The 22,770-nt window shown below is 49.1% G+C and overlaps 1 protein-coding gene across 2 annotated transcripts in view; it reads left to right on the forward strand.

Annotated features, from left to right (window-relative positions):
- Nucleotides 1-408: 408 nt before the first annotated feature.
- The window catches only part of ism2 (isthmin 2), a 32,862-nt gene continuing 10,500 nt past the window's right edge, over nt 409-22,770 (forward strand). The window contains exons 1-2 of one of the 2 annotated variants that reach the window (XM_033027604.1): nt 409-1,405; nt 19,355-19,606. In XM_033027604.1, coding sequence (XP_032883495.1) covers nt 1,259-1,405; nt 19,355-19,606 — 399 coding nt within the window. In that variant the 5' untranslated portion in view covers nt 409-1,258. The remainder of the gene's footprint in view (nt 1,406-19,354; nt 19,607-22,770) is intronic. The other variant, XM_033027603.1, reaches the window with a different exon arrangement.

Here is a 22,770-nt window from a genome sequence, read left to right on the forward strand (position 1 = left end):
ACGAAGTGCTGGAGGAACTCGTTGCATTTGTGTTTAAGAAGGAACTGCAGATGCTGGAAAATCGAAGGTACACAAAAATGCTGGAGAAACTCAGCGGGTGCAGCAGCATCTATGGAGCGAAGGACATAAGCAACGTTTCGGGCCGAAACCCTTCTTCAGACTGAAAAAGACACCCACTTTCATTTCTCTGCACAACTTGTATGTGTATGTGACAAATAAAGTTCACTTGACTTGACCTGAAGAAGGGTCTCGACCCGAAACGTCACCCATTCCTTCTCTCCAGAGATGTTGCATGTCCCGCTGAGTTGCTCCAGCTTTTTGTGTCTATCTCTCCCCCTCCACCCTCGCTTCTTCCCACCCCACCCCTGCCCTCTCTCCCACCCACACCAACGCTCCCCGCTTCTCGACGCTACCTGAGCTGGGTTTAACTTGCAATCCCAACCCGCCGCCTCCTTTGTTGACCTTAAAGCCTCGCCCTGCCTTTTGTTCCCACTCCCCTCTCTTCATTCCGCGTCCCAGATGTCCACGGCTCCCCCACGCTGCCGGCCTCCCGATTTATCTCTACACAAACTTGCCATCATTTCCCGTCCAGCCCTAAACCCGGGGATAATCGCCTCTTCTCTCTCCCTGACCACCCCCCCCCCCCCCCCCCCCTCTCCCCTGACCTCTCCCCTTCCCCTCGCCTTCTCGCTCCTTAAATCGTTTAAGTCCCTCTTCCCCGCCCACACGCCACTAAAGCCTTTGACGTCTCGTTGATCGGGGGCTTCTATTTATCAGCGTGTCTGGAGGCGAGGGGGTTGTCAGCTCAGCGTTTGCCGGCGCCAGAGAGAGCGAGAGAGCGAGGAAGGAGGGAGGAACGGGCGCCGGGACTCGCTGTGTGTGTGTGTGTGTGTGTGTGTTTCAGTCTACAAACTCTGCGCGTTGCTGACCGACCGCCCGCCCGCCGGCCCAGCAGCCGCTTCTCTGCCTCTGTGAGCGGACACAGTCTACTGGGAGATATGGTTTGTGACTGAGGGAGAGAGGGAGACACAGACACAGACACTGACACAGAGAGAGAGAGAGGTTTGAGACGGACGAGGGAAAGGAGTGACCGTGTCGAGGAGAACTCCCGAAGAATCAACTCGGTGGGAAGCGTCGACCAACCCCCCACATCCAGCAGCGGCCGGTGGGGACAGAGTTGGCGGCTCCTCCCGGTGTGAACACAGCGCACACACAAGAGGGCAGACGGACATCCACGCTCGCAGGGCAAGGCAAGGCAATGCGGCTGGCCAGAGACTCAGCCCGCTTGCCTTTCCTCTTGTCCCTCGCCGCTCTGCTGGCGTCGCTGAGAGCGGTCCCGACCGGCAAACACGGCGGCAGCGGACATAGAGAGGGAGAGGCTGCGACGCGGGACGCCGGGCCACAGGTTTGTGACTTTAACGCCACGACATTCACTCGCCCGAGTGGCCGCAGTATGTGCCCGTTAGATGAAATAGTTACAGACGTTGGTTGGCACGGGTCAGGGTTCTGCGCTGGGCTGGGTGGAGCGTGTTTGGCTGAACAAAACACATCAAATGCTGGAGTGACTCAGCGGGACAGGCAGCTTCTCTGGAGAGAAGGAATGGGCGACCCTTCATCAGACGAAACGTCGCTTGTCCATTTCCCTCCACAGATGCTGCCTGGCCCGTTGAATTCTTCCAGCACTTTTTGTTGAGATCAAAATTCCAGCGTCTGCAGTTCCTTGAGTCTGGGCGTGTTTACATCGGGCTGTGGGTCAGTTAACCCGGGTCAAACTCAACCCTAGGTCCGTTGTATTGTAACCGGGTGTCCTGAAATTGGCCGGGACCTTACAATCCCCTTCTGCAGAGCTTAACATCAGAGGATGAGGGGGTGATCTTATAGAGGTGTACAAAATCACGAGATGGATTGATAGATACATAGAGATAAGGTGCAGGAGTAGGCCATTCGGCCCTTCGAGCCAGCACCGCCATTCAATGTGATCATGGCTGATCATCCACAATCAGTATCCCGTTCCTGCCTTAATTATGTAATAGCTGGATGTTTTTGCCCAGAGTAAACCAGAGGACATAAGTTTAAGGGGGGGGGGGAGGGGGGGGGGGGGTTATTTTACAGGAACCTGAAGGTTTGCATTTTTTTGCACTAAGGATGATGGGGCTCACTTGCCCACACCGACCAACATGTCCCATCGACAATAGACAATAGACAATAGGTGCAGGAGTAGGCTATTCGGCCCTTCGAGCCAGCACCGCCATTCAATGTGATCATGGCTGATCATCCACAATCAGTACACCATTCCTGCCTTCTTCCCATATCCCCTGACTCCGCTATCTTTAAAAGCCCTATCTAGCTCTCTCTCACTAGTCCCATCTGCCTGCGTTTGGTCCATATCCCTCCAAACCTGTCCTATCCATGTACCTGTCTAAATGTTTCTTAAATGTAGGGATAGTCCCTGCCTCAACTACCTCCTCTGGCAGCTTGTTCCATACACCCATCACCCTCTGTGTGAAATAGTTACCCCTCAGATTCCTGTTAAATCTTTCCCCTCTCACCTTGAACCTACGCTCTCTGGTTCTCGAATCCCCTCTGTGGGCAAAGGACATACATTACCCTGGTCTATTTCCCCGTCTATTCGTTTCATGGTTTTGTACACCTCCCAGCCTCTGTCCGCAGTGTGGAGTTAAGGGCTTGTTTACGGGCGCCCTTGGCTGAGAACTCTGGAGGATGGGTTTTAGACTTTGGAGACACACTAGACGGGAATGTGACACCGACACCGGGAGACGGGGCGTCCGCGACCCCGGCTCGTTATCGGGAATCAAGATAGACCCCGTAATGCAGGAGCAAGGAATCGCAGACGCTAATCTGCATTGGAAAGACACAACATGCGGGAGTAACTCAGCGCTGAAGAAGAGTCCCAACCCGAAACATCACCTGTCCATGTTCTCCAGCGATGCTGCCTGACCCGCTGAGTTGCTCCAGCACTTTGTGTCTTAATCTGCTCTAATGATGCTTCATGGATCTCTGACGGTGCTCAATGGGATTCCTGGTGGTGTTTAATGAGGGTCTCTGATGGTATGTAATGGGATCTCTGGTGTGTAATCGGATCCCTGGTGATGTTTCATGGAGTTTCTGGGGTTTTTTAATAGGATCTCGTGGTGTGTATCGGATCTCTAATGGTGTCTGGTGGGAACTCTGATGGCGTTTACTGGAGTTCCTGGTGGCATTTAATAGTCTCTGCTGGTGTTTTAATGGGTTTTCGGTGGTGTTTAATCGCGCCATTGTCGGTGTTGGGGTCCCACCTGCCATCGCTCCCTACCCGCCTCGCTACATTTGAGTAGATAGGTACAAAAATCTGGAGTAACTCAGCGGGACTCCTTAGACAGAGGGTAGTTAATGTGTGGAACTCATTGCCACAGAGGGCTGTGGAGCCAGGTCAGTGGATATTGTTAAGGCAGAGATAGACAAATTCCTGATTAGAACGCGTGTCAAGGGTTATGTGGAGAAGGCAAGAACATGGGATTAGGAGGCAGAGATAGATCAGCCATGATTGAATGGTGGAGTAGACTCGACGGGCCGAATGGCCTAATTCTACTCGTATAACTTGCGGGACAGGCAGAGTCACTGGAGCGAAGGTGTGGGTGACGTTTCTAGTCGAGACCCTTCTTCAGACTCGGTGCTTTTGAGAGCAGGTTGTCACCCGTTCCTTCTGTCCGGAGATGCTGCCTGTCCCGCTGAGTTAGTTACTCCATCCAGCATTTAGTGTGTATCTCGAGTGTTGGGATGTCAGTGTGAGCGCAGCGATGCGTGGCCCGGGGTCGAGCTTGTGTGGCTCTGAGATGCCGCCAGCTCTCGCCAGGGTATTGATTACACTGAGCTTGGGGAGTCAACGTGAGTTTGCAAGTGTGTTTTTCCTGGCTGTCTGATGTACGGCGACATGGGGCGAGGGAGGCGCCGAGGTTACAGTGTTTTACCGCCCGGTACTAGCGCCTTATGCTGGAAAATACAATGATGTTGAACTTCGAGCCACAGGGGAATATACAGAGTGATACAGTGTGGAAACAGGCCCTTCGGCCCAACTTGCCCACACCGGCCAACATGTCCCAGCTACACTAGTCCCACCTGCCTGTGTTTGGCCCATATCCCTCCAAACCTGTCCTATCCATGTACCCGTCTAACTGTTTCTTAAACGTTGGGATAATCCCAGCCTCAACTACCTCCTCTGGCAGCTTGTTCCATACACCCACCCACCACGCTTTGTTTTAAAAAGTTACCCCTCAGATTCCTATTAAACCATTTCCCCTTCACCTTGAACCTATGTCCTCTGGTCCTCGATTCCCCTACTCTGGGCAAGATACAGTTCAAAGTTAAACCTTAATGTGGAGGGACATCTTACATTTATGTGGCGCCATTTCGGACTTCACGATGCCTCTAAGCCCGTCACTGCCACAGAATGATCACTATTGTTGACGTGACAGCCAACTTGTGCTCAGCAAGATAGACAAACAATGCTGGAGTAACTCGGCGGGTCAGACAGCATCTCTAGAGAAAAGGAATAGGTGACATTTCGGGTCGAGATCCTTCATCAGACTCTGACCAATCACACAAACCAACCTCCCTTCCATTGACTCCATTTACAACTCACGCTGCCTCGGCAAGGCCAGCAACTTAATCAAGGACCAGTCGCACCCTGGCCACTCCCTCTTCTCTCCTCTCCCATCGGGCAAGAGGTACAGAAGTGTGAAAACGCACACCTCCAGATTCAGGGACAGTTTCTTCCCAGCTGTTATCAGGCAACTGAATCATCCTACCACAACCAGAGGGCAGTGCTGAACTACCTCATTGGTGACCCTTGGACTTGATCGGACTTTGCTGGCTTTACCTTGCACTAAACGTTATTCCCTCATCATGTATCAATACAACGTTAATGGATCGATTGTAATCATGTATTGTCTTTCCACCGAGTGGTTAGCATGCAACAAAAGCTTTTCACTGTACCTCGGTACACGTGACAGTAAACGAAACTTAATGAAGAATCTCAACCCGAAACATCACCTATTGGTTTTTCTCCAGAGATGCTGCCTGACCCACTGAGTTACTCCAGCTTTTTGTGTCTATCTTCAGTGTAAACCAGCACCTGCAGTTCCTTCCTACACATTTAAGAACGGCAAGATTCCTGACAAACAGCAAGGACGTAAGTGATCACAACAATCACTCATTCAGCTCTCAGTTTAGAGATACAGTGTGGAAACAGGTCCGAGCCTGCACCGACCAACCCTGACCAACTAATTACATCCTACACACAAGGGGCAATTTTACAGAGGTCAAATAACCTAAAAACCTGCACGTCTTTGGGATGTGGGATGAAACCGGAGCACCCAGAGTGAGAACGTGCGAACTCCACACAGACAGCACCCAAGGTCAAGATTGAAGAATTGAACCAGGGTCTCTGGCACTGTGAGGCAGCAGCTCTACCGCTGCACCACTGTGTCACCCAGTAAATATTGGTTAGGACAAGAAAAACGATGACATTCTCCTTCAGATAGAGCCATGGGGTTTCAGTAGTTTCCTGGGTGGGAATTTGCTTCTGTCTTCTCAACAAAAGTAACCTGCATTCATTGAGCAGCAATGGGAATATAAGGATCTGCAGATGCTGGAGTCCTGGGCAAAATACAAGGTGCTGGAGTAACTCAGCGGCTCAGGCAGCATCTCTGGAGAACATGGATAAGTGACGTTTTGGACCGAGGCTCTTCTGCAGACTAATAGTAGGGGGAGAAGAAGAAGATAGCTGGGAAAGGGGAAAGGCAGGACGAAGCGTGGCAGGAAGCAGGTGGACAGGTGAGGGGTGAGTTTGATAGGCAGATGGTCGGAACAACGGTGTAGGAATGGACTGCAGATGTTGTTTTACACTGAAGGTAGACACAAAAATGCTGGAGTGACTCGGTCTGCAGAAGGGTTCCGACCCAAAAACGTCACCTATTCCTGTTCCTGGGGTGGGGTGGGGGAACTTTAAGGTCTTTCCCCTGCACGGGAGACCCGACCTTTTCTTTGTCGGGTCTCCGTTGTCGTTGGGGCTGCAACGTGGAGCGGCCTCCAACAGGAATGACCTGGGGCTCCAGTCGCGGAGCTGCGGATTTACTCACCATCAGGGAGCTGGCCGAGTCCGGAGCGGGTGTAGCTGTGGTGGAGCGCTGCTGTGACCCGACACCCGGAGCTTCGGAAGCTCCTACCGCAGGTCTGTGGACAGGAACACCGGGAGCCCGCGGGTCCCTGCTGGGAGACCGCTTTTCGGGGCTTCCGCAACGGCGACTTCTCCCGCCCGAGTTGCGGGGTTGAAGATTACCTGGAGCGGGGCCTACATCACCCTCCCCGTGCGGCTTGGAATGGCCGCGGGACTTTGTGAGTGCCCGCTGGGGCTCCAACACCAAGAGCCCGCCGGGGCTCCAACACCAAGACCCGGTGCGTGGCCTGGCATCACCCGGCGTGGCTTTAATGGCTGCGGGACATTTAACATCGCCCGCCGGGGGCTTTGACTCTGTCTTTGACTCTGACATGGGGGGGAGAGGGGAGTGCAGGGGAGAGATATGTTTACGTTTTGCCTTCCATCACAGTGAGGAGGACTCACTGTGATGGATGTTTATGTGAATTGAATTGTGTTGGTGTGTGTCTTGGTTCTTTTTTTGTATGGCTGCAGAAACCAAATTTCGTTTGAACCTCATGTGAGGTTCAAATGACAAATAAAAGGTATTGTATTGTATTGTATTGTATTCTCCCGAGATGCTATCTGACCCGCTGAGTTACGCCAACACTCTGTGTCTCTCTTCGGTTGGAACAAAAGCGAGAGAAAAGAGTAGAAGGTATGATGTTCCTTCAGCACTTTGTTTTTTTTGCTCCAGATTCCAGCGCCTGCATTCTCTTTTGGCCTCCCTCCTCCTCAGTAATGCCCTCAGATAACGTATGCGGGAAGGAACTGCGGATGCTGGCTGACACCAAAGATAGTCACCAAACGCTGGAGTAACTCTGCAGGTCAGGCAGCATCTCTGGAGAGAAACCCATCCCTTCTCTCAGGTCCCGCTGAATGTAGTTTAGTTTAGAGCAACGGTTCCCAACCTGGGGTAAATTTATTCACCTACTCAGTGGGTAAATTTGTTGATTCTGGATTTGTACATGTTTTTTCTCATTGACTGACTGTGTTTGGTTCTGGTATACCGGTATCTGGTCATCATTAGTTGTTCATAAATATGTGAAATAACACTGTTGCCAGGGGTAAACGGGACAAAAAAAGGTTGGGAACCCTTGGTTTAAAGAAGCAGCAAGTCTGTGCCGACCAGCGATCCCCGCACACGAACACCACCCGACACACACTAGGCACAATTTACACAAACACCAAACCAATTAACCTACAAACCTGTACGTCTTTGGAGTTACTCCAGCATTTTGTATCTTCCCTCAGAATCAGGGGCGGAAACACAGGGGGGTGGACATAATTATTTGGTGACCCCGCGCACACACACACACACGCGGCTTCAATCGTGGGCCCTGTGGATGATAACATCGGGAGCTGACCTGGTTGGTGACCGACTCCGAACTCCAGCAACAGCAGCTTCGTCTGCCCCGAATCGTGGGGCTTGAATCGGCCCGTTCGTGGGGCCTTTCATCGCCCGGTACGGCTTAAAACCGGCCGCGGGATTTTCCATCTCCCGGCGGGGGCTTCAACATCGGGAGCCTCGATGCAGCAATTTGACCGCGGGGTGATGGAAAATCCCGCAGCCGATTTTAAGCCGCTCCGGGCGATGAAAGGCCCCGCGAACGGGCCGATTCAAGCTCCGCTCTATGATCTTTGCTCCACCAGATCGTCTCCCTCCTCCAATCACCCCGCTCTATCCTCAGTCCCACCCCCCTACTTACGCCCTCCTCCAATCACCGCGCTGAATCATCATGTCCAGCCCCCCCCCCCCCCTGCCTGCTGACCAACGTCTCTCACGTCCAATCGGCGCCTTCGATCATCAGTCCCACCCCCTCTGTCTCGCGGAAAGCGGAGATTTTTAATAGATTTTCTTTTCATAGAAACATAGAAATTAAGTGCAGGAGTAGGCCATTCGGCCCTTCGAGCCTGCACCGCCATTCAATATGATCATGGCTGATCATCCAACTCAGTATCCCGTACCTGCCTTCTCTCCATACCCTCTGATCCCCTTAGCCACAAGGGCCACATCTAACTCCCTCTTAAATATAGCCAATGAACTGGCCTCGACTACCCTCTGTGGCAGAGAGTTCCAGAGATTCACCACTCTCTGTGTGAAAAAAGTTCTTCTCATCTCGGTTTTAAAGGATTTCCCCCTTATCCTTAAGCTGTGACCCCTTGTCCTGGACTTCCCCAACATCGGGAGCAATCCTTCCTAAAAGCGGATTTTAAAATCCAGATTATAAAACATGGGGGTCATTGTCCCCCACCTCTCAAATCATGGAGGGGGCATGCCCCCCCGTCCCAACCCCCGGATTTCCACCCATGCCTCAGATGAAGTGCCTCGAAAACAGGGCTGACTTGCAGTGGGTGCCCTCTGCTGCCCCCTGTGGCTCGGAGCCTACTGCAAGATTGCACCGCCCTCCCTTCCCGGAAATCACCCGTTCCAACGTCTTCTTCGTTGGATGTGATCAGTGCATTCCTGATGGTTTGTCACTGCACTGAGTCGGTGCAAAAGAATGTTAATTCTTGCTCATCTCCGCTGGATACCGCAAAAGGATACAGAAAGAAAAATATAAATCTACATGTGGGACAATGAGTGAGAACAACAACATGTGCCTTGTGGTTTTGGAAGGCTCTCCGCTATATGAGTGGAATTTGCTGAATTATTCTTGGCAGTGACATGGTTCTAAGATCTCTCGAACATAACTCTTTCTCTCTTTTGTTGTTCTTCCAAAGGTATTTCTCTGAAGTGCATCAACATTTCCCTCTTTAATCAGTTTTCTGGCGGTCATTGAGATGTAGCACAGAAACAGGCCCATCGGCCCATCTCATTCATGTGATAGGAGCAGAATTAGGCCACTCAGCCCATAGAGTCTACTCTGCCATTCATTCATGGCTGATCTATCTCTCCCTCGTAACCCCATTCTCCTGCCTTCTCCTCATAACCCCAGACATCTGTACCAATCAAGAATCTATCTATCTCTGCTTTAAAAAGTATCCATTAATGGCCTCCATATCCTTCTGTGGCATGAATTGCACAGATTCACCACCCTCTGACTAAAGAAATGTCTCCACATCTCCTTCCTAAAGGAACGTCCTTTAATTCTGAGGCTATTACCTCTGAATTAAGACTCTTCCACTAGTGGCAACATCCTCTCCACATCCACTCTAACCAGGTATTTTACTATTTGATAAGTTTCAATGAGGTCCCCCCATCCTTCTAAACTCCAGCGAGTAGAGGCCCAGTGCTGTTAAATGCTCAACATATGTTAACTCACTCAATCCTGGGATCAGTCTCGTAAATCTCCTCTTGACCCTCTCCAGGGCCGGCATTCCATGCTGACCAGGATGCCGTATCTAAGCCTAACTCATTGGCCTGCATTTGACCCATATCCCTACAAACCTTTCCTATGCTTGCCCCTAACCAAATATATTTTAAGACAGAAGATAGACACAAAATGCTGGAGTAACTCAGCGGATCAGGCAGCATCTCTGGAGAAAAGGAATCTGTGATGTTTCAGGTCGAGACCCATATAGTCATAGAGTGATACAGCATGGAAACAGGCCCTTTGGCCCAAATTGCCCACTCCCACCAACATGTCCCAGCTACACTAGTCCCACCTGCCTGCGTTTGGCCCATATCACTCTAAACCTGTCCTATCCATGCACCTGTCTAAATGTTTCATAAACGTTGGGATAGTCCCTGCATCAACTACCTCCTCTGACAGCTTGTTCCATACACCCATCAGCCTTGGTGTGAAAAAATGACCCCTCAGATTCCTATTAAATTTTTTCCCCTTCACCTTCGACCGATGTCCTCTGGTCCTTGAGAGGACCCTTCTTCAGGCATCTTTTAAGACATAGGATTGGCACATAAGAGGCCTTTACATCGGCACGTGGAGATGAAGGACATGGATCACGTGAACGACAGAGATGAATTTAACCTGGCATCATTGTTCGGCAGGGACATCGTGGGTTGAAGGGCCTGTTCCTGTGCTGTACTGCGCTGAATTCTATGTAAATGTTGCCATTGTACCTGTCCCAATTACTTCCTCCTTGAACACCTCAGCCTGACCCTTCTCTGAAACGGGCTACGAGGATGAGGCCATTCTGCCCTTCAAACGTGTCTTGCCGTTTACATGGACTGGCAGATGTATCCCTGAACCTTGCCTCCTCCCCCCCCCCCCTCCCCCGCCCACCACCACAGTACCACCCTTACTCTACAGACGTCTATCAATCAGACTCTCTCAGTTGACGCTCTCCGGGAGACTCGGCCAGGGTTGGATATTTGGACATTCAGGAAATGAATAGGTGTGTAGGAAGGGACTGCAGGTGCTGGTTTACACCGAAGGTAGACATCAAAATGCTGGAGTAACTCAGGCGGTCCCTGGAGAGATGGTGACTAGTGGCGTGCATCAGGGTTTGGTGTTGGGCCCGTTACTGTTTGTCATCCATGTCAATGATTTGGATGAGAACATGCACGGCAAGATTAGCAAGTTTGCAGATGATACCAAATTTTGCAGATAGTGAAGATGGTTGTGAAAAATTGCGGCAGGATCTGGATCGATTGGCCAGGTGGGCTGAGTAATGGTCGATGGAAATTTAATACAGAGAAGTGTGAGGTGTTGCATTTTCGGACGTCTAATATGGGCAGGACCTACACATGTGAATGCTAGGTCTCTGGGGAGTGTTGCAGAGCAGAGGGATCTAGGAGTGCAGGTGCATGGTTCCTTGTAAGTGGAGTTGCAGGTAGATTGTTTGCTCATCAGCCAGAGTATTGAGTATAGAAGTTGGGAGGTCATGTCGCCATTGTATGAGACATTTGTGAGGCCGCATTTAGAGTATCATGTTCAGTCCTGGGCACCGTGTTATAGGAAAGATGTTGTCGAGCTGGAAAGGATACAGAGAAGATTTACGAGGATGTTGCCAGGACTAGAGGGTGTGAGCTATAAGGAGAGGATGAGCCTCTATTCCATGGAGCGCAGGAGGATGAGGGGTGATCTTATTGAGGTGTATAAAATCATGAGAGGAATAGATCGGGTAGATGCACAGAGTCTCTTGCCCAGAGTAGGTGAATCGAGAACCAGAGGACACAGGTTTAAGGTGAAGGGGAAAAGATTTAATAGGAATCTGAGGGGCAACTTTTTCACACAAATGGTGGTGGATGTATATGGAACAAGCTGCCAGAAGAGGTAGATGAGGCTGGGACTATCCCAACGTTCAAGAAACAGTTATACAGTGGATAGGACAGGTTTAGAGGGATATGGACCAAATGCGGGCAGGCGGGACTCGTGTAGCTGGGTCATGTTGGCCGGGATGGGCAAGTTGAGCCGAAGGGCCTGTCTCCACACTGTATCACTCTATGACTCTAAGGAATGGGTGATGTTTCGGGTCGAATCCCTTAGTCCGTAATGAATGAATAGGACTGTTCGGTGAACTTTTGTAACTTTGTGGGCACCAGAAACGTGGCGAATCTTTGTGTACTGCCTAGGTGAGCTCTGCTCTGCGATTCTACCAGGTTGAATGCAAAACAAAGTACCTGTACTTCACTGTAGCCGGTACATGTGACAATGAAGCATCATGAATCATTGAATCACATTTAGGAAATGAAGGGATGCGGGGTGGGTGTAGGAACCTAGGTCTGAGGTCAAAGATTAACCGTGATGTTATGTTCATGATTATTAGTGCTAGGAGCAGATTTAGGCCATTCGGCCCATCAAGTCTACTCCGCCATTCAATCATGGCTGATCTATCCTTCCCTCTCAACCCAATTCTCCAGCTTTTTGTGTTTATCTTTGGTTCAAACCAGTATCTACAGTTCCTTCCTACACGTTTTCCAATCCCCTCTGGGTGATGAAATACATCCTGACTTCACCCTGAATGGTACACAAAATTGCTGGGGAAACTCAGCGGGTGCAGCAGCATCTATGGAGCGAAGGAAATAGGCGACGTTTCGGGCCGAAACCCTTCTTCTGCACCCGCTGAGTTTCCCCAGCAATTTTGTGTACCTTCGATATTCCAGCATCTGCAGTTCCCTTTTGAACACTTCACCCTGAATGGCCTCACTCGATTGTTAATGTTTATTCTTCACTCACCCACCAAATCCTTTAATCATCGTAAACACCTCAATTAGATCATCCCTTGATCTTCGCTGCTCCCGTTCTCATTTAACTCTTTGAAGCTTCATTTCTGTTTGCAAAGTGCCTCGGGACATTTCTGTCAACTAAACACATGGATCTCTTTAGACTTTACTTTAGACTTTAGAGATACAGTGCGGAAACAGGACCCTTCGGCCCACCGAGTCCGCGCTGACCAGCAATCGCCCCGTCCACTGGCTACACACTAGGGACAATTTACAATTTTCACCAAAGCCAATTAACCTACAAACCTGTACATCTTTGGAGTGTGGGAGGAAACCGGAGTACCCGGAGAAAGCCCACGCAGGTCACAGGGAGAACGTACAAACTCTGTACAGACAACACCGGTCATGGTGACGCAGCGGTAGAGTTGCTGCCACAAGGGCCTGTCCCACTTTCACGACCCTAATTCACGACCTCTGCCGTGTTTGCCCTTGACTCATACTCGCAGCATGGTCGTCACGAGGTCGTAGGTAGGTCGTAGCAGGCCGTGATGCTAGTCGTAGGTACTCGTGGCATCAAGTAGGTCGGGGCGTTTTTCCTAGCCTGATGAAAAATGTCCACGAGTTAAAAAGGGCGTGAATTAGGCCATGAAAGTGGGACAGGCCCTTTACAGCGAATGCAGCGCCGGAAACCCGGGTTCGATCCCGACTACGGGTGCTTGTCTGTACGGAGTTTGTACGTTCTCCCCGTGACCTGCGTGAAATCTTCGGAGTCCTCCCACACTCCAAAGACGTACAGGTTTGTAGGTTAATTGGCTCGGTAAATGTAAAAAATGTCCCTAGTGGGTGTAGGATAATGTTAATATGTGGGGATCGCTGTTCGGCGCGGACCCGGTGGGCCGAGGGACCTGTTTCCGCGCTGTATCTCTAAACGAAATAAAAATTTAAATAAATAAATAAACTTGTAGTCAGGATGGAACCTGAGTCTCTGTGGCTGTAAGGCAGCAAATCTACAGTTGCACTACTGGGTTGCCCTCTAAAATATACCAGTCTGTTAAAAATCAAGAAACCTTTAGACAGGTACGTGGGTAGACCAGGTACGAGGGACATGGGACAAACGCAGGCAGGTGTGATTAGTGTAGATGGGACATGTTGCGCGCTGTGGGCAAGCTGGGCTGCAGGACCTGTTTCCACGCTGTATCACTCTATGACTACATGCTCAGTCAGTCAACCCCCAGCCACTAATGTTTAGAGTTTTCCAAAGATCCATTATCCTTTGGGTGAGGGGGTTTCTTCTCATCTCTGTCCTGCATGTGTGACCACTTATTCTGAGGCAGTCACTACTAGTTCTAGATACCCCAGCCAGAGTAAACATCAGCTTTAGGTTTAGAGGTACAGTGTGGAAACAGGCCCTTCGACCCACCTAATCCACAACGACCCTCAACCATCTGTTCCCACTCATTCTATGCTATCCCACTTTCTGATCCACTCCCTGCACACTTGGGGCAATTTACAGAGGACAATTATCCTCAATGGTTCTTCATTTGTCGCATGTACGGAGGTACAGTGAAAATTCATACTTATGTACAGTTCAGTCCAAGTATCACTATACATAAGCACTTAGATACCTCTTAGACAAGCATCTCAGATACAGTACAAGTGGAAAGCAGTAGTGTACAGAGTCACAGGTACGGCCCCGCTTTCAAGTCCCAGTTGTCTTCTCTTACAAACCCACACATCTTCAGCATGTGGGAGGAAACAGGAGCACCCGAAGAAAACACACGCAGCCACAGGGAGAACGTGCAAACTCCACACAGACAATACCCAAGGTCAGAATCGAACCGGGGTCCCCGGCGCAGTGAGGCAGGGGCTGCACCAGGCGCGCCACCATCACCCCTAATCGACCCGGACAATAAGATCATCGTTAAATCACTGGACCATTGATCTGGAGACTTGAATTGAATGCTTACCTCGACAGCTGGGAAATGTAAACTTCCAGTAATTAGACATATGCGGATTGAACAGCTTTAATCTGTAATGCTGTAAATTGTAATGCTGTAACCAATACTGCGTGCAATCTGCGATAACATCGAAACATAGACAATAGGTGCAGGAGTAGGCCATTCGGCCCTTCGAGCCAGCACCGCCATCCAATATGATCATGGCTGATCATCCACAATCAGTACCCTGTTCCTGCTTTTTCCCCATATCCCCTTGATTCCGTTAGCCCTAAGAGCGATATCTAATTCTATCTTATCTGTAATGACAGCACAGGATTGACTCTAATGCGGTTCATTAACGGCCCTCAAGAAAAGAACATAGAACAGTCTATCTAGGGCATAAGCATAGTAACTGGCCCTTTGGCTCACTTGTTTGTGCAAACATGAGGACAAGTTAAAATTAATCTCCTCTGCCCACACTTGATCCATATCCCTCCATTCCCTGCGTATCCAATAGCCTGTCTAAAAGCCTCTTAAATACCACTCTCGCATCTGCCTCCACCACCATCACCTTTGGCAATGCGCACCAGGCACTCACCACCCTCTGTGTAAAAAATCGTGCCCCGCACATCTCCGAGCTCAATGCAGTGCAGCGGTAGAATTGCTGCCATACAGTGCCCTCCATAATGTTTGGGACAAAGACCCGTCATTTATTTATTTGCCTCTGTACTCCACAATTTGAGATTTGTAATAGAAAAAAAATCATGTGTGGTTAAAGTGCACATTGTCAGATTTTAATCAAGGCCATTTTTATACATTTTGGTTTCACCAAGTAGAAATTACAGTAGTGTTTATACATAGTCCCCCCCATTTCAAGGCACCCTAATGTTTGGGGCACAGCAATGTCATGTAAATGAAAGTAGTCATGTTTAGTATTTTGTTGCATATCCTTTGCATGCAATGACTGCTTGAAGTCTGCGATTCATGGACATCACCAGTTGCTGGGTGTCTACTCTGGTGATGCTCTGCCAGGCCTGTATTACAGCCATCTTTAGCTTATGCTTGTTTTGGGGGCTAGTCCCCTTCAGTTTTCTCTTCAGCATATAAAATGCATGCTCAATTGGGTTCAGATCGGGTGATTGACTTGGCCACTCAAGAATTGATCATTTTTTAGCTTTGAAAAACTTCTTTGTTGCTTTAGCAGTATGTTTGGGATCATTGTCTTGCTGCAGAATGAACCGCCGGCCAATGTGTTTTGAGGCATTTCTTTGAACTTGAGCAGATAGGATGTGTCTGTACACCTCAGAATTCATTATGCTACCACCATCAGCAGTTGTATCATCAATGAAGATAAGTGGGCCAGTACCTTCAGCAGCTATACATGCCCAGGCCATAATACCCCACCACCGTGTTTCACAGATGATGTGGTTTGCTTTGGATCTTGGGGAGTTCCTCCTCCATACTTTGCTCTTGCCATCACTCTGATATAAGTTAATCTTCATCTCATTTGTCTACAAGACCTTTTTCCAGAACTGTGGTTGCTCTTTTAAGTACTTATTGGTCAACTGTAACCTGGCCATCCTATTTTTGCGGCTAACCAATGGTTTACATCTTGCAGTGTAGCCTCTGTATTTCTGTTCATGAAGTCTTCTGCGGACAGTGGTCATTGAAAAATCCACACCTGATTCCCGAAGAGTGTTTCTGATCTGTCGGACAGGTGTTTGGGGGATTTTCTTTATTATAGAGAGAATTCTTCTGTCATCAGCTGTGGAGGTCTTCCTTGACCTGCCAATCCCTTTGCGATTAGTAAGCTCACCAGTGCTCTCATTCTTCTTAATGATGTTCCAAACAGTTGATTTTGGTAAGCCTAAGGTTTGGCTGATGTCTCTAACAGTTTTATTCTTGTTTCTCAGTCTCATAATGGCTTCTTTGACTTTCATTGGCACAACTTTGGTCCCCATGTTGATAAACAGCAATAAAAGTTTCCAAGGTGATGGAAAGACTGGAGGAAAGACCAGGTGCTGAGAGCTCTCATATACCTGCATTAAGGAGGCATTTAAACACACCTGAACAATTACATACACCTGTGAAGCCATGTGTCCCAAACATTATGGTGCCCTGAAATGGGGGGACTATGTATAAACACTGCTGTAATTTCTACATGGTGAAACCAAAATGGATAAAAATGGCCTTTAATTGACCATAGACAATAGGGTGCAGGAGTAGGCCATTGGGCCCTTCGAGCCAGCACCACCAATCAATGTGGTCATGGCTGATCATCCACAATCAGTACCCCGTTCCTGCCTTCTCTCCTTATCCCCTGACTCCGCTATCTTTAAGAGCCCTATCTAGCTGTCTCTTGAAAGTATCCAGAGAACCGGCCTCCACTGCCCTCTGAGGCAGAGAATTCGACCGACTCACAACTCTCTGTGTGAAAAAGTGTTTCCTCATCTCCGTTCTAAATGGCTTACCCCTTATTCTTAAACTGTGGCCCCTGGTTCTGGACTCCCCCAACATCGGGAACATGTTTCCTGCCTCTAGCATGTCCACACCCTTAATAATCTTATATGTTTCAATAAGATTCCCTCTCATCCTTCTAAATTCCAGAGTATACAAGTCGAGCCACTCCATTCTCTCAGCATATGACAGTCCCGCCATCCCGGAATTGACCTTGTAAACCTACGCTGCACTCCCTCAATAGAGAGAATGTCCTTCCTCAAATTTGGAGACCAAAACTGCACACAATACTTCAGGTGTGGTCTCACTAGGGCCCTGTACAACTGCAGAAGGACCTATTTGCTCCTATACTCAACTCCTCTTGTTATGAAGGCCAACATGCCATTCGCTTTCTTCACTGCCTGCTGTACCTGCATGCTTACTTTCATTGACTGATGAACAAGGACCCCCAGATCCTATTGTACTTCCCCTTTTCCCAACTTGACACCATTTAGATAATAATCTGCCTTTCTATTTTTGCTACCAAAGTGGATAACCTCACATTTATCCACATTAAGCTGCATCTGCCATGCATCTGCCCACTCACCCAACCTGTCCAAGTCACCCTGCATTCTCATAGCATCCTCCTCACAGTTCACACTGTCACCCAATAAAATCTGACCATGTGCACGTTAACCACATGTGATTTTTTCTATTACAAATCTCAAATTGTGGAGTACAGAGGCAAATAATTAAATGATGGGTCTTTGTCCCAAACATTATGGAGGACACTGTACATCACCAGAGACCGGAGTCTGACCCGCTGAATGACTGTGGCATTTTGTGTCTGTCAACCAGCATCTGCAGTTCCTTCCTCCACATATTTTTTTTCGTATTTTCAAGCGTTCTATAGTGATGCCTTTCAAATTGAAAATGTTCTACAGTGGTCTCTAATGAAAACTATCATAAAACAGCCAGAATTTCCACCATTTTTTAAAAAGTGGAGCATTTTCCATTTTACAAGGTGGTGCAGCGGTAGAGTCAAGTCAAGTCAAGTCAAGTTTATTCCTCACATCCACATACGAGAGGCGCAGTGAAATGAAAAGTGGCAATGCTCGCGGACTTTGTGCAAAAAACAAACAACAAACTACAAACAGAATGGAACAGAATCACATATTCTTTTACATTTTACATATTGTGGGTGGGATGGAAAACAGACAAAAACAGCAATTTAAAAAAACAAACAGTAGAATGGTCCAGTAAAGTTAGTCCCTGGTGAGGTAGGACTTTACAGTCCTAATGGCCTCAGGGAAGAAACTCCTTCTCAACCTCTCCGTTCTCACAGCATGGCAACAGAGTTGCTGCCTTACTGCACCAGAGACCCGGGTCCGATCCTGATCACAGGTGCTGTCTGTACAGAGTTTGTATGTCCCACCTGTGACCGCATGGGTTTCCTCCGGGTGTTCCAGTTTCCTCCCACATTCCAAGGATGTACAGGTTTGTAGGTTAACTGGCTGCTGTAATTGTCCCCAGTGTGTAGGATAGATTTAGTCTGTGGGGGGATCGACATTCTTGGTGGGCCGAAGGGCCTGTTTCTGCGCTGTATCTCCAAACTAAAATTGAATTTCCCCCACTCTGTTTATAGCTATACCCTCTCCTGTTGGACATTTCCACCCTGGGAAAAAAGATTCTGACTGTCTACCCTATCTATGCCTCCCATAATTGTTTATAGTCATCCTATCATGCTCTCTAATGATCTTATCTACGTTACATTGACTTAATTGGCCAAGTGGTCTGCTGCCTTGTAATAGTGCAATAGTGAAATCACACGGCCTCCTACGGCCGCTAATAATTGTTTCTCCAGTGCCGCTTGCGAATTATTTTTTAAGGCGGAGATTGACTTGATTCCTAATTAGTACGGGTGTCAGGAGTTATGGGGAGAAGGCAGGAGAATAGGGTTGAGAGGGAAAGATAGATCAGCCACGATTGAACGGCGGAGTTCATAAGTTCTACGAGCAGAATTAGGCCATTTGGCCCATCAAGTCTGCTGCGCCATTCAATCACGGCTTATCTATCTCTCCCTCCTAACCCCATTCTCCTGCCTTATCCCCATAACCCCTGACACCCGTACCAATCAAGAATCTATCTATCTCTGCCTTAACAAAATCAATTGACGGCCTCCACAGCCTTCTGTGGCAATGAATTCCACAGATTCACTAGCCTCTGACTAAAGAAATTCCTCCTCATCTCCTTCCTAAAGGAACAACCATTAATTCTGAGGCTATGACCTCTAGTCCTAGACACTCCCACTAATGGAAACATCCTCTCCACATCCACTCAATTGGGGCCTTTCACAATTCAGAAAGTTTCAATGAGGTCGTCCCTCATCCTACTAAACTCCAGCGAGTACAGGCCCAGTGCCGTCAAACCCTCATCATACCTTAACCCAATCATTATTGAGTCTGAAGAAGGGTCTCCACCCGAAACGTCACCAATTCCTTTTCTCCAGAGATGCTGTCTCACCCGCTGAGTTCCTCCAGCTTTTAGTGTCATTCCTGGGTACATTCTTGCAAACCTGAGATCTGCTCCGGAGATGCTGGCTGACCCGCTGAGATGACCCGTACTAATCAAGAAACTTGATGGGCCGAATGGGTTAATTCTGCTCCCGCAACGTATGGACATGAATCCCGCCTCATTATCTTTGCGTTTCTTTGCCAGGTGAAGAGCCATTCGGTTTCACGGCTGCTGCAGGGAGCGGACGTGGAGGTGGAGGATAATAAGCTGGGAAGCTGGAAGGCCGATGGCCATCCCCGCCACAAGCATCGGTGGTCGCCCCAGGGACCCGCCGACCTCCCGGCACAACCAAAGTTCGGCTCTGGCCTGGAGGAAGTCAACCCCTTTGTCCTGGACCTGAAGAACTTCCCTGACCTCACCAACGCCGACATCAATGCACAGAATCCCAACATTCAGGTGAGCAGGGGAGACCTTTACACACACATACAGCGTGGACACAGGCCCTTCGGCCCATCGGGTCTGCGCCGGCCAGCGATCGGTACGGAAGCAGGCCCGTTGATTGGTACGGGTGTCAAGAGTTATGGGGAGCCATAACTCAGCGGGATGGCTGACCTATGTCTCCCTCCTAACCCCATTCCCCATGCCTTCTCAAGTCAAGTCAAGTCAATAAACTTGACTTGACTTGAGAAGGCAGGGGAATGGGGTTAGGAGGGAGACATAGATCAGCCATGATTGAAGGTAGACAAAATGCTGGAGAAACTCAGCGGGTGAGGCAACATCTACAGAGCGAAGGAATAAGCGACGTTTCAGGTCGAAACCCTTCTTCAGACTGATGCGGGGGTGGGGGGGCGGGACGAAGAAAGGAAGAGGCGGAGACAGTGGGCTGTGGGAGAGCTGGGAAGGGGAGGGGAAGGAGGGAGAAAGCAAGGACTACCTGAAATTGGAGAAGTCAATGTTCATACCGCTGGGGTGTAAACTAGCCAAGCGAAATATGAGGTGCTGCTCCTCCAATATGCGGTGGGGGGACGCAGTTTAAATCTGGCGGTCTCATGATCAATTCTTGGGTCTGGTATCTGCTTTCTGCGCCAGTGGTCTGCGGAGTGATGCCGACCTATTGTAACCCCATCAAATCCATGACACACAGTCCAAAGCTTCAAACAACAAGGTATCTCCTTACATGTGGCTGAGGTAAAAACACAGACGTTGCACAGGAAGACACTACAAACACTTGTCTGACTCAGTGGCAAAGGGGGAAGCAGACGCAGGCACTGGCTTCACAGGCCAGTTCAAAAGAATGTGTAAGAGTGAACTGCAGGTGCTGGTTTAAACCGAAGATAGACACAAAAAGCTGGAGTAACTCAGCGGGACAGGCAGCATCCCTGGAGAGAAGGAATGGGTGACGTTTCATGTCAAGACCCTTCTTCAGACTCGCTGTCTCTCTGGAGCTAGAGGCTACATTTTTTAAGCTCCGGTTTTTAATGAGCCAACTGAGGCATCATCCAACTGATAACAGAATGGTTACTGGTGAACCTTTTAGATCTAGACTGATAACCTTTGACTCGTTAATCCGTAGCCTGATAACCTTACAATGGCCCCAACAGCATCACATACACTTCACCGACCACATTCTCTGTGGTACCCTGTCCAATACAGGCTTTGATCATGGAGTCTACAAAGGCCATGTCAATTGGTGATGGGCATTGTGCTGCATCAAGTAACAGTGAAGCCCAGAGTCTTGCAACTGGGATCGATTTGTCCAGAAATGTGTGATTAATATAGAACATAGAATAGTACAGAATGCTGGAGTAAAGCAGCGGGACAGGCAGCATCTCTGGAGGAAAGGAAAGGGTGACACTTCGAAGTTCGGGTCGAGACACTTCATTACTCCAGCTGAGTTACTCCAGCATTTTGTGTCTATCTTTGATGTAAACCAGCATCTGCAGTTCCTTGTGTAGGAAGGAACGCGTGGAAAGGCTTGGGGGGGATAGGGAAGAAGGATCTCCAGTGGCGTTCTGTGCTGCATCTCGGTGGAACCAGTCTGTTGCTGAAGCTGCTCCTCAGGTTGACCAGTGTGTCATGGAGGGGGTGAGCTGTATTGTCCAGGATGCTCTGTAGTTTGAGGAGCATCCTGCCCTCCAAGACCACTTCCCGTGAATCCAACTCCACCCCAAGGACGGAGCCAGCCTTCCTGATGAGTTTGTTAATCCTATTGGCGTCCTCAGCCTTCGCCCAGCCGCCCCAGCAGACAACAGCATAGAAGTTGGCACTGGCTACCACCGATTGGTAGAACATCTGCAGCATCTTACTAAGCTGTGGAGCCTTCTCAGAAAGTACAGGCGGCTCCGTCCCTTCTTGCACAGGGCCTCAGCGTTCCTGAACCAGTCCAGTTTACTGTCCATGTAAACTCCAAGGTATTTGTACTCCCTGGTAAACTGCATATTCACACCCTTGACGGATAGGGGACAGGTGTGTTCCTCTCCTCCTAAAGTCCACCGCTAACTCCTTAGCCTTGTCTAGGGGTGTTGAGCTGCAGGTGATTCAGCCCACACCACTCAACAAAGTCGTTGACTCCACCTCTGTATTCAGCTTCCCTCCCCTCACTGATGCAGACCACAATTACAGTCATTCGAGAACTTCTACAGGCGGCAGGAGTCTGAGTTGTAGCTGAAGTCCGAGGTGTAGATGGTGAACAGGAAGGGAGAGAGGACTGTCCCCTGTGGAGCCCCTGTGTTGCTCACCACCATGTCTGACCCACAGTTCTGTGGCCGCCACCACTGCCTCCAGCATCAACCCTGCATGTTCAAGGCACCCACCTTTAAAAAAACACTGTCCAACAACTCACCTTCAAACCTTACCCCTCGTACCTTAAAGCTGTGCTCTCCAGTCATTTACATTTCCACCCTCGGGAAGAAAGTTCTGACTGTTTTAACTACAGGAGACGTTGGACAAACTTGGATTAGTCCCAAGTCAAGTCAATAGACAATAGACAATAGGTGCAGGAGTAGGCCATTCGGCCCTTCGAGCCAGCACCTCCATTCAATGTGATCATGGCTGATCATCCCCAATCAGTACCCCGTTCCTGCCTTCTCCCCATATCCCCTGACTCCGCTATTTTTAAGAGCCCTATCTAGCTCTCTCTTGAATGCATCCAGAGAACCAGCCTCCACCGCCCTCTGAGGCAGAGAATTCCACAGACTCACCACTCTCTGTGATAAAAAGTGTTTCCTCGTCTCCGTTCTAAATGGCTTACTCCTTATTCCTAAACTGTGGCCCCTGGTTCTGGACTCCCCCAACATCGGGAACATGTTTCCTGCCTCTAGCGTGTCCAAACCCTTAACAATCTTATAAGTCAAGTCAACTTTATTTAGAAACATAGAAACATAGAAAATAGTGCAGGAGGAAAATAGGTCCATATCCCTTGATTCCACCAGCCCCTAAAGCTCTATCTAACTCTCTCATAAATCCATCCGGTGTCACATACACATACAAGATGTACTGTGAAATGTGAGTGTCAATGCCTGCGGGATTGTGCAAAACAACATTGAACAGAACAGAACCAGTATTAACGCCCCGGTGAGATTAGAGTTTACAGTCCTGATGACCTCCGTCTCATCCTCTCT

The sequence above is a fragment of the Amblyraja radiata genome, chromosome 9, assembly GCF_010909765.2.
Source record: "Amblyraja radiata isolate CabotCenter1 chromosome 9, sAmbRad1.1.pri, whole genome shotgun sequence".
Classification (NCBI taxonomy): Eukaryota; Metazoa; Chordata; class Chondrichthyes; order Rajiformes; family Rajidae; genus Amblyraja; species Amblyraja radiata.